Source organism: Rutilus rutilus (genome assembly GCF_951802725.1).
Source record: "Rutilus rutilus genome assembly, chromosome: 19".
NCBI lineage: Eukaryota > Metazoa > Chordata > Actinopteri > Cypriniformes > Leuciscidae > Rutilus > Rutilus rutilus.
This window is the reverse complement of record NC_140232.1, coordinates 18,340,426-18,353,702: the sequence shown is the minus strand read 5'-3', so window position 1 is coordinate 18,353,702 and position 13,277 is coordinate 18,340,426. Positions and strand designations below refer to the sequence as shown.

Below are 13,277 nucleotides of genomic sequence, written 5' to 3'. Positions count from 1 at the left end.
CAAATGTTTTTTTTTTTTCTTTTTGAAAGAAATTATTCAGCAAAGATGCATTCAGTTGATCAGAAGTGACGGTAAAGACGTTTAGATTGTTGAAATGCAAACTGCTGATCAAAAAATGCTTTCTATTCATCAAAGTATCCTAAAATATCACGGTCTCCACAAAATGATTGAGCTGCACAACTGTTTAATATTGATAATAATAAAAAATGTTTCTTGAGCACCAAATCAGCATATTAGAATGATTTCTGAAGGATAATGTGACACTGAAGACTGGAGTAATGATGCTGAAAATTCAGCTTTGCATCACAGGAGTAAAATTACATTTTAAAATAGATTAAAATGGAAAACAGTCATTTTTAATTGTAATAATACTTTTTAATTACTGTATTTTTGATCAAATAAATGCAGCTTTGGTGAGCATAAGAGATTTCTTTCAAAAAAACATTTGAAAAAATCTTACTGACCCCAAACCTTTAAATGGCAGTGTATGTTAGCAATTATGCTTGCTATATTAAAAGTTATAGACTGTATGGTGTCTAACCCATTTAGAACTTAAGAGGACTTGTTTAAAAGTCTAGTTTAGAACCCGGGATCCTTCGTGTCGAAGTAAGAATCATACCACTGGACCGACATCATATAGGTATTAGTCATATTTGTATATTTATCCATGTCATGTAGTACCTTTCTAGGTCACCAGAATCACCACTAAATTGGAACTCTTTCCCCACCTCGGAAATCCCAATTTAAACCCTAGTTTTTTAAATGTCAGCACTTTTGGAACACTGCTTAGAAAGGTTGAATAAGTGATGTCTCTTTCCCTTGAGAGGATGGTAAATCAGCTCTTGAAGATTAAAGGTATAAGACCAAAATATGTTGCATTGAACATCATTTTGCGAAGATACAATGTGGCATTTGTTGTAATTCCTATAAGTAGTTTGTTTTAAATGTAGAAAGAAGTGATGATTGCATCAATCAGTTTTAATGATTCTTATTGAGTCACATTGCATGGCACGTATTCCCTGTGAGAAGGGCATCATTATTTCCTGTGAGTGACAGAATCTCTTTTCCCTAAGCAGACAGTTGGAGAGGCGTCATTATTCTGAGAAGCGTTCAGCTGTGCAGACAGTGTCGATGGTATATGCCTCATGTTTGCAACCTGATAGTTACCCAAAAATGAATATTCTATCATTATTTACTCACAAAATATATTTTTTGCCATACAGTTTATAGTTACCAGGGGCTCCAAACAGTACAAAACCCTCCCCAAAAAAACAGACAAACTAGGGATGCACAACACATCGGTAACCTTATTGGTTATTGCCTGGTTTAGAGACTTAAGATATTGGATATTTGCATTCTCATTTCCTCTGTTTTAACATTTAGATTAAGTCTCACTTAAAGTTCATCTTTAACCAATGTTTTACACAATACACCATACTCTTTAACAAATAAAAAAAATGAATATCCATTTTTCATACTGCATATAATTCTTAATGTTATAATGCCTAAATTCACCTTTAGCATTTAAAATAATTGATTATATTTTTTAGGATTTAATTTTTCTGAGTGTCTATTTACATCAAGTGCAAATAAATAGCCCTTCTTGTTGGCAAAGGGTATATACACTAACTCCGCCCACCATTGTCTGATTGAGCCAGACAAAATTAGAAAAGAAATCCGGTTGTTGGCGCTAGTCACGACTGACCGAAGTTCGAATCTGCCTTTTTCCATCGCATATCAGTTCAAAGAGGCATTAATTTTAAATAAAACAAAGAAAATATTCGAAAAGTGGAAATAAAGTGCCTAACGGGTATATAATAGTGGGAATCAAGTGTTTAACTGGTAGGGTTATGGGTAGGGGAGAGGAAGAGGAAGAGGGACAGGGACAAGTAATGTCCCAATAATTCAGCATCCATTTATGATTTTAATAAATAATTTTTATTGAATATGCTGTTATTATTGCACACTGTTGTTACAATACACTGAGGTACAAATGGTATCTGCCACTGTTTGCACCAAGTAACATCTACAAAAATTTAGACAAAATGGTATAGAATTTTAATAGTGTTAATTTATACATTTTTGGCCATGACATGAAAATAACTATAGGTTTAAAGATGTCGACCACATTTTTAATATTGGTGCATCCCTACAAGAAAGCATCATGAAAGTATCATAAAATTGGCTTACACATTTTCACCAGACGCGAGCGGTGCGATGCGACAAAAGCAAATAGAGCCCATTATAATCTGCGATCCTGTCTACACTGGATGCCACCAATTCTTGACAGTAAACTGATGCCCCGTTATATTTCAGACGTACTTAAAGCGATTGCGCTACTTCTGACATGGATTTGCAATGCTCGCTTTTTCGCGTCTAGTGTAGACAGCCTCTAGCTGTTAGCGTGGTAACTGTGGTGTCCAGTGTAGACATGGTGTCATGCTTTATATTTCACATTTTTTGAAGCCTTTCAATAGTTTTGTATGGCTTTAGAAGATTTGTAATATAGCCTACTGCATGAGTCACATGGACTACATTTTCTGCTGCTTGTATGGTGCCCTTTTGTAGCTTGACAGCCTTATGAACTGTGATTGAATGGAATGAGCTCTGTAAAGATTCTTCAAAAACAGACAGCATGCGGTTTGGAACGACGTGAGGGTGCTCTTTACTGTTCCGTTAAACAGTTCTTTAGGTACAGCTTTAGTAGGATATGCAGTGCATTTGCAGTTTTTCAGTTCAACTCACGTGCTGTAAAGAAGCTGCCTCAAATGAAATCTTCACGCTGTCTGTTTTAATCAAATTAGTGGTATGCACTGAAGAAAAAAAAGATTAAAACATAGATTTGGATGCTTTGCTATGTCCATCATCAAAACACCCTATTGAACATAAATGACACCGTTGCTCAATAATCTGTCAGAGTTCAGTGTTTCCATCTGTGAAATGTGCTTAAATTTGTTCAAGGGTCGCGAATAGTCTCGTTTATGACGGTGGTGACATAATTCCCTTCACACCACTCAGATCGCATTAGCCCAGGCAGAGATGGAGTGAAAGACAAGAGGGATGGGCATAGAAAGATATGGCTGCTGTTCACATGCTGCCCTTGCTTTGTTCATGCTGGCAGTGGCTGCCCTGTGGGAAGGCTAACAGGGCCAGCTGCCTGCCCCTGGTGGGATGAGCTCTCTGGACATGAGTAGAATTAACCACCATCAACTATCTAATTATTATCTCCTGATCCAAAAGAACATGGAGTCGGCTGGGCCAGTGTATCCATTACGGTCAATGATGAACACAGCTAGCTTTGAGTGTTTTCTGTAGCCTAACCCATTGGCTGAGTGAAGGATGAATTTAATTTCAGGATTCAATTGAGAATTCCTTTTTTACTTTTAATTCCTAAATCTAAATTCTAAATTGACCATGCAGAATTCAAATTAAAATTTATAATCAAAATGTAGAAAATTTGGTAAAAATGTACAAAAGTGTTTTATCGTTTAAATTACTAAAAATTGACATCTTATCTATCTTGACAATTCCATTTAATGAACTGAAAGGCAGTGAATTCTTAAATCTTGAATTTTAGCTGACCCTGGTGATCGACAGTCCTCATTATTATGTATTAATATTAGAGCTGTCAAAGTTAACGCATGCGATTAATTAAAAATCCTTAAAAATAGTTTAGCGCAAATAAAGGACTGAAGCATGTGAAATTGCATCATTAGCATAATCTTAGAAGTCTGGAGTTTATCACTGAGCATCTATATGGCACGAGCACCTGTAACCTTGTTAGGTGGGAATTTCTATTCTAACCCTTTAACAGGAGCTCTGTCATATTGTGTTTTGTTCTGAAGAGCGTGAGCACTCAAGCATTGCGCTGTGTGAAATACAGACTGAACGGAACGTCAAAACATCCAACCGCTGGCCAGAAGATATGCAAATTACGTTTCTTGGCTGGATAAAGCAAACCAGCGTCTCGCTAGTAAAGTTTTGATGAATGAGGATGAATTCGCAGCACAGAGTTCACCAAACTTGAACTTTGGAACGCAGCGAAATGCAAAAACTTTTCGCGTGAGCTTGCGTTTCCGGTCTGACGCATTCGCATGCGTTTGAATGGAAGTCAATGGCAGTGTTTAATCCGTTTACAGTAAGTCCGTTATGTGGATGCACATACAAACCTCGTATGTGCACTCTTGACGCACTGATCGCACATTGTATTTATGCACAAACACATTTCAGTACATTCACGTTGTTTCCACACACATTCATGATAATGTTTTGATTTGTCATGAGTATGTTGCTGTGTTTAGTAATTCTAAATGGATCCGTGTACTGTAGTAGGTATTTGCATAATGTGGTTATCTGCTGTGCTTTTGGAAAGACACTTAAATTTACCTTGAAAGCAGAAAATACAGTTTTGTGAGAAGCACCTGGTTTACTTTGCTGGACACATCAAATGATGAACAAATGAACGTGTTAAACAAGATAAATGGTGTATGCTTAATTTCGTGATTCATCAATCGCACAAAAGGTTGTGATCACAATTTTAAAAAATTATCTACTGACAACCCTAATTTATATATTTATTTATATGGATTGAAAGACATTTTGTTTTTTGATTTATTCTACAGTATATTTTATAGTCTTTGTTTTGTTATTTGATGTATTTCGTAGGGTGATAAACACAAGATCATGGAGAAGTGCAATCTGCCTCTGACCGGAAAACAGTGTGTGGACCGTATAATCACAGAAAAGGTGAGTTTTGATATAAAACATTCATTGTTTTTACCCTTTTAGCATTAGGAGACTGCTTTAATCAACAGCCCACACCAGTCTAGCGGTACAGAATAAATGTCATCTATTCAGCAGCTTATCACTTCATCAATATACCGAATCAGCCTCGGATTAAACTTCAGTCACCACAGTGAAAAGCTTTGAAAATGGCTTTGCTCTTTTTCTCTTAACGCATGTGCAAAGACATAAAGGGACATGACCAATCGTTATGACACTGCACATAGGCAGTAGAAAATGGAAATCTAATTATCGGACCAACCCTAATCAAATCTCCTGATCGGAGCGACATTACACATCGACATATTTTTTCAAACACAGAGCTCTTTAATGTGAATGTTACTTAATAATATTATCAGCCCTGCCACATGGCCAAGGATCGGAGAGCTGGGAAAATCCCAGCTGGATTGTGGAGAGTAAGGATTTGTTGTCCTCTCATCTCATCAAAAAAGCCTTAGGAGATGGTCCAGGGGCTCTTGAATGATACAGCTGTTTAAAGGCTATCTCAGCTGCTCAGAGCTGCTGGTTTTTATGGACTGCTGCTGGCACTCATTGAGCCGGCCTCTCGTCTCACCAGTGTTATCACTGAACTGTAGAACAGCAGTCTTACCTGCCTTCCTCCCCTCCTTACCTTTTAGTCTTCTCTCTGTCCCCTACTTCCTCTTTATATGCTTTGCCAGCGTTTGCTTTTGTAACAGGCACACAACGTGGTTTCTAATGAAAGGATTCTGTCAACATTTATAAAGGTTAGAGCTCTCCAGCTACACTGCCACCACCTTCTATTCAGCCTGTGTTTGTCATGCCACCCTGCTGTTTAACATAGCCCCTGTCTGTCAGCCTAACAAGCTGAGCTTCAGCCCTGGTAATAAGAACCGCTCGGATGTTTAACCTTCATGTTCTGCGAGACCCCAAGGCCGCTGTAGTAGCTCAAGAAACATGAAGTATCTGCTTGATACTTGGTGGCTTTTTCTAATCTTAAGAGGACTGATTACAAAGAACTGATTATAATTTCAACATGATAACAGAGAAATGTTATCAAGTTGAAATTATAATCAGTTCTTTGTAATCAGTTCTCATAAGATTAGAAAAAGCCTCTAAGTATCATAATAACAAAATGTTATATTTTGTCTGTTTGGGGTCTCGGATAATACAGATTAATTTGCACATGTTAACATTTTCTGATGGCTGTTCCATACAACTACTGTAATATAGTTATCATATAGTTTAGTTATCATATTACTTATTTAGTTATCATCTTCATTTGGTAATTTACACCCTGTTGTTGGTTATTATTTTGTTGAATAACACACAAAAAATTATGTTTTTGAAAAAATGTCTCATGTTCACCAAGGCTGTATTTGTTTGATAAAAAAAAATACAGTAAAAACAGTAATATCATGAAATATTATTAGAATTTAAAATTACTTATCTTTTTTATATATATATATTTTCTTGTTATGGCAAAGCTGGCAAAGTCTTCAGTGTCACATGATTCAGAAATCATTATAATATGCTGCTATGGTGCTCAAGAAACATTTCTTATCATTATCAGTGTTGAAAACCATTGTACTGTGATTTTTAAATGGTTCTTTGACTAATAGAAAGTTCAAAAGAACATTTATTTGAAATATTTTAATTGAATGCATCCTTGCTGAATTAAAGTATTCATTTCTTTCGAAAAATCTTACTGAACTCAAGATTTTGAAAGTTTATGTATGTTTTTCTGCAGAAACAATATCATTATTCTTCTGAATAAATAATTGTCTGAATCATAGTAATAATAAATGAAAAAATCATACAATGGCCTAACAAGGAAATACAGCTTTTATTAATGAAGTTGATGGTAATTTAAGTATTTTATTGTTCGTTGTGAATGTTAATTCATATTTATTCTCGATACATTGACTAATTGAAATATTAAAACAATACATTAAAAATGTATTTGTATATGCAGAAATTAACATTAACATAAATGCTGTAAATGCAATGTTTATTTTTAATTAATTAACATGAATGCTTAAAATAATTTTAAGGGAAAATAAGAAGTAGGGTACAACTGGGCTAAAGGCACACCTTAAGAAAAATGCTTTTCACTATTCCCATAGTGTATGACTGCAGAAAAATATATGTTTGTATTGAACATTTATGGAGCAACAGATTTTGTGTGAAAATAAATTTTGTTAAAAAAATCATATAAATGTATAAGAGGTGGTAAAGTGGGCCTTTTATCACACACATGGGGTAAAATAATGTGTTTTTAATCATGTCTAAGTAATACTTGTTCAAAATAATCACTTTAGCAAAGTTTGCACTATTTTCTGTTTATTTTGATAAATAAAAATATCATTTTGTTCAATAAATATACTGTCATTAAAATGTAATATAAAAATATATATTTGAAAATACATTAACAAAATGATTTTAAAAAGTAAAGATTCTGAAAGCATTGAATGAGATCCCATAATAATTTAATATAGATTTACAGTCGTAACATTAAACCATATTTTATTATATGATATGATTAATATATTTTTAAAATATGGTTTTAAAAATTATCTCCAAGTTATACACCCAACTTAATATATGATATTTACTATCTGAAATTGAAAAGTCAGCATTATCATGTTAATTATTGTGCTTTTCGCCCCAACAGCAGGGGCGCCTTTAACCCCAAATACCATACTTTTACATATTCTTCTTCTTCAAAAAACTGAAAGTCCTTAAGAAGACATTTGTCTCAAAATATATTCAGTATTTTTTTAGTGAATCTCGTTTGCTACTTAAATCTACAACATTGTAAAAAAAATAATATATATATTAGATATTAGATCAAATTAGCACAGAATCAACTTTGCACTGCTGTCCGCGATCGCGTCAACACTGGAAAAAAAAAGTGTGTTGGATTTACATGATTTAATAGTGCACATTGGTCCCACATGAATCAATTCAGTTTAACAAACATAATTTGTTCATGTAACTTCAACATCATGGAATGTAATCATTTTAAGTGACCCAATTAAATAGTCTCAAGTGGATTTCAGAAGACTCCCTGACATTCAAATTCATATATACATTCATCCTATAAGATTTCATTTTTTTTAGTGTCTCACATTTGAATTACTAGACTATATCTGGCTATTAGCATCTTAAATGCTAAGAGTTACATGCTCCTTCAGCCAAAGCAGTGAAATATAATTGAATCAGTCCACATCCTCCACAATGGAACGTAACTCACTGTAATTTAAATGGTTCAAATAATTCCAATGTAATTGCACATTAAACACAATTACACACTATCAAGTCTTCCCCTTTTCTCATTTTCTCAAAAACACATAAAATAACACTTAATTTCAACATTTATTCTCTCTTAATTCAGCCATATGCAAAGCATGCTGGGAACTAACAAGCACCACCCAGTTTTAATTAATGCATCACAAATCATTCATATAATCCAACACAAACGGATTAAGTAAACTTAAATTTTACATATATTTAAGCAGATTGAGCACAATCAAATTAAGTTAGGACATTGTGTTTCTTAAGCTCATTTTAACTAAGCAATTTGAACAAGCAGCAAAAATATTTTTTTTTCAGTGAAGGATCTCAGATCATTTCCATGTGCATCTTGAAAAGCAGATGTTTTGGCAAGTTTTTGTGCCGTCTAGTGGTTTAGAGGAAAATCAAATCAAAGGAGACTTTTACCCAGTGGAGCCTTTAACCCCATTGTACCCTACGTTTCAAAATTACTGTTGACCCCAAACATAAAGACTGTAAAGTCACTCTCAGAAGAACATGAGGGTTAAGCTGTCTTTTTGAACCTCCCACAAAAATATTACAAAGAAAGAGCAACAGTTCAAGCCAATGAATGAAACTTAACGTATGTGATTCATATGTTAGTTAATGGACTTATTATTGTTATAAGATGCTTTTCATGTGTTGTCCTAGAAATGTAACTAATACAGGGCAAACATTGTTTCCTAGAATGAATATTAATCTAAAAGTGGCTTTCTCTGCCAATTTGCCACTTGTCATCTCAGCAGCACGCATATCTCCAGCAATGGAAGTTTTTATAGAAACATTGCTGGCAAGCTGTGATGTGATTACGCCATCCATCTTGCCATATTTGACTGTTCAATTTGCCTTCCCCTGATTGTTGAAAAAAACAAAAACAATCATGCAGCACAATATCTCTGAGGAGAGAAACATTTTTTGGACTGTCAGAGTTTACGGCTGGGACACTGGCAGGTAGATTAATGCTATCGCCTGCATTGTTACACACCCAAGCAAATCCTCCAGCAATTAGAGCCTCTCGTTCAGATGGAAGAGAGGCTACAGAGACAGCAGGCTCAAGGTGAAGCGACAGCAAGCGTGCTGCCCATGGCAGGTTGTGCTCCACAGGTACTGGGTGTAATGAGACTACAGGAACATTAGATCTGGGTCACATTGAACATGCAAACATACATGATTTGGTTCAGTAATAGCCTTTAGCATGCGCAATGCATGCACTTGACCTCTTGCAAGTCATTGTGACGCAGACAAATGTGTTTTTTATGCTTCAACAAACAACATTGTGTATTAAGTATTGCATTATTATGACAATAAAGTGTTGTTATATTAATGATGACTGATGGCTTGATGGAGAAAAACATGCACATTATGAAAAACATTTATATATATATATGATTTGATCCAAAGAGCATCTAAAGGTTCAGTGAAAGCAAGAACATCTGACGATTCTTTAATAGTGACCAAGAAATAGTGCAAAGTTGGAAATATTTAATATTCCTTTTTTTTTTTTTCATCGTAACTATTTCCAGGTTTAAATTCCTTGGTTTTCAGACAGACACATGTTTTTATTTCATTACATCACAAAATGCCTTTTCTGTGTGTGTTTTTTTTTTTTTTTTTTTTCACTACATTGCATTTCTCTACCCTGTCTAACCACATCCTCAAGGTCAGAAGAGTTCATTTACACATGGCTGCACATTTGATGGCACTTCTGTCATGGTCACATTGTTGTCCTTTCTTCTCCAGGCGGTATTCGATGTGGACAAGAACAAAGGTTTAACCCTGATTGAGGTCTGGGAGGGTCTGACACCCGCTGACATTAAGAAATGCACCGGGACAGACTTCGAGGTGAATGACACAACTGATGAATTACACAAACAGTTAATACAATTGAACACTTTGCACCACACTTTATGTAGTATCCATTGCCCAAAAATACATTTAAAGGGTTAGTTCACCCAAAAATGAAAATTCTGTCAGTAATTACTCACCCTCATGTTGTTCCAACCCCGTAAGACCTTCGTTCGTCTTCGGAACACAAATTAAGATATTTTTGATTAAATCTTAGAGTTGTCTAACTCCTCCATAGGCTTCTAAGGAACCGAAACTTGCTGGCCCAGAAAATGTATTAAAGACATCGTTAATATAGTCCAAGTGACTCCAGTGGCTCAATCTTAAGTTTATAAAGCGACGAGAATACTTTTTGTGCGCAAAAAAACAAAAATAACGACTTTATTCCACTATTTATTTCCTTCTCTCTGGACCTCTAGTTGGTTCGCGTAGTGTTTTTGCGCAGCGCGTCTGTGTTACACGTCACCACGTAGGCTCACTATTGGCCGACGCTTGTCATGTGTGATACGTGGTGACGTGCAACACAGACGCGCTACGCTTAAACACTACGCAAAAAGACCCGAGGCCCAGAGAGAAGGAAATGAAAAGTGGAATAAAGTCGTTATTTTTGTTTGTTTTTGCGCACAAAAAGTATTCTCGTCGCTTTATAAACTTAAGATTGAGCCACTGGAGTCACTTGGACTATATTAACGATGTCTTTAATACATTTTCTGGGCCAGCAAGTTTCGGTTCCTTGGAAGCCTATGGAGGAGTTAGACAACTTTAAGATTTAATCAAAAATATCTTAATTTGTGTTCCGAAGACGAACGAAGGTCTTACGGGGTTGGAACAACATGAGGGTGAGTAATTACTGACAGAATTTTCATTTTTGGGTGAACTAACCCTTTAACAACAAATAAAGCCCTTTAATGCTTTAATGAATTATCATCCACAATACAAGTTCATAACTTTGACTTCTTTTTTTATTTTTTTCAAACAGGTCTCTCCTAACTTAAAAGCAATGCAGCAAATTTAACACATTTCGGAAAAATGCTTAATTTTGTTCGGACGGCAGACGGAAACCAAACACTTTTTAAATCCCCAACTCAACTACTTTTAGGTCTTCAACTGAAGATTTGCTAGGACATTTCACTGAAACATATTCAAAACAATTATTTAAACAGGCCATTGAGCCATCACAGTAACTTCATCTGTTCAAATAAAGTCCATGAATGTGCAATAGCCTGAATTGTTGTTTTAGCAACATCAATTTATTTAGTAAAAGCAAATGTTTTGTTAGAATATTGAATACAGAATATCGTCAAGGTTAAACAAGAAGTATTGTGTTTAATCACACAAAACAATCCATCTGCATTTCATAATTAAAACACAATTGCCTTTAAATTTAACTTTACAGGTCTAAAGCCTTAAATGTTCTGTTCAGTGCGTACATTTTTGAACTAAGCAATAAATGTCTATTAATGACCTGGGCAAAAAAACATCTTGTGTTTTTATATTCATGTACTGCAGTTATTACTTAATTTCTTTAGTGGAACAGCAGAATAGGCTCCTTTCACAATGACGTCAGTTAACTTCCACCTATCCGCAAAGCAGTGTTTCTCTTCTTCCCTCTTGACTTCACGTGAAATTGTTGTAACAACTTGAAATAGGAAAGTTATAAGTTAAGAGGAAGCCTAATAACGATCATTTATTTACACTTTTATTATTTCCATTCTGTAACTGCCTTAGATGCTTAGGGAAGTAGGCTAGCTAGCAGCAACTTTAACACCAATGTTATAGTCTATTGTCTTTGAATTGCTGTTCGAGTTGTATGACAACGATTACATTTCCACAAAATCTGTCGTTTGGAATAACAAGAATATTGTTTAAAAACAAATCTGTGTGTTTAAAAACTGGTGAGTTATTTTAGAGTAATCGAATATAAAGGTATTACATCCACATACAGTATAATACTCTGAAGAATTAATGGTGTAAAGATTTTAGATCATTACATCATACCATTTTTAACTGAGCTGATGCAATTTATTGAGATTATAAAATATGTAAGAAAGAAAAAAGAAAGTATAGAATACTTGTTTCATTTATTTAATGTTATTTCCTAGATAATTTATTTGGATAATTTATTCTGTAACAGTGAGAATACTGTGCAAATCTTCTGTATATTTGTGTTTGTTACTTCTTGTCCTGCAATAAAAAGACAACGATGTGAGGGTTTTTTTGTACGATGGGGAAAATTATATGGACAGGAGTCATATTTTATATATATGAAGAGTTCAGATGCAAAAGCCTCTAAGTGCCATCTGAAATTTTCTTCTAGAATGATCATTTTGATCAAGTTCAGTATATTTAAGTTCAGTAATTTCACTTAAATGGCAATGAAAATTACCTATTAATTATCATTTAGGTGAAATGACTAAACTTAAATATACGAGCTTGATAAAAATTATCATTCTAGACGAAAATTTCAGATGGCACTTAAAGGCTTTTGCATCTGAACTCTTCATACATACATATATATATATATATATATATATATATATATATATATATATATATATAGTATAAGTATAGAATGCCTATACTTATAGTATAAGTATAGAAGAGCAAGACACTTAACCCCTAGTTGCTCCAGAGGCGTGCGACCTCTGACATAGCAATTGTAAGTCGCTTTGGATAAAAGCGTCAGCTAAATGAATAAATATATAAATATAAGTATATTTTATATACTCTTATGTCAATTTTCTCAACTAATTGTTAAATTTCACATCCATTAATGCAAGTGGCCTGAAGGAAAAGCCAATATTATCCAGTCTCAAAACACTAAAGAATAAAGAATAACTACACTTTATGAAAGTTATGTTGCTGCTTCAAATTAGGTATAAATTAAGTCATTTCAAGTTAAATTATATTAAAACTGACTTAAATCAAGTTGAATCTCATACAACTTAAAAAAAAGTTGAAATTGCTTAACTTATTTTAAAGTCATGTAAAAACATTACTGCATTATTGCTGTACATGACAAACAATAAAATGTCTATTCCTATTTATTGAATATTACTCCTGCAATATTAGTCTGAGACAACGGAACTCCTGGTTAACCACAGATGATCCCATCATAATCAAGTTTCTCTGTCAGTTCGCATTAAAGGATAGGGAACTTCACCCTGTGGTGGCCCTGCTTTCATTGCATCTTTTCTAAATTTAGCTTAATGAAAGTGAAAGGTAGGTGACCGAGACTGTCTTTCTAACATCTCCTTAAAATTGGATAGCCTATTTGAATAGTTGTATCATCTTTTTTGAGAGTACTGAAGCTCTACAATTTAAGCTTGTTGTTTTGTCATTTGTATGACGCATCT

At 34.4% G+C, this 13,277-nt stretch overlaps 1 protein-coding gene across 1 annotated transcript in view; it reads left to right on the top strand.

Moving 5' to 3' along the window:
• oxct1a (3-oxoacid CoA transferase 1a) overlaps positions 1-12,133 on the top strand; it is a 59,792-nt gene extending 47,659 nt beyond the window's left edge. The window contains exons 15-17 of the mRNA XM_084390376.1: positions 4,666-4,746; positions 9,817-9,918; positions 10,901-12,133. Of these exons, the coding sequence (XP_084246502.1) occupies positions 4,666-4,746; positions 9,817-9,918; positions 10,901-10,936 (219 nt within the window). The 3' untranslated portion in view covers positions 10,937-12,133. The remainder of the gene's footprint in view (positions 1-4,665; positions 4,747-9,816; positions 9,919-10,900) is intronic.
• Positions 12,134-13,277: the final 1,144 nt, after the last annotated feature.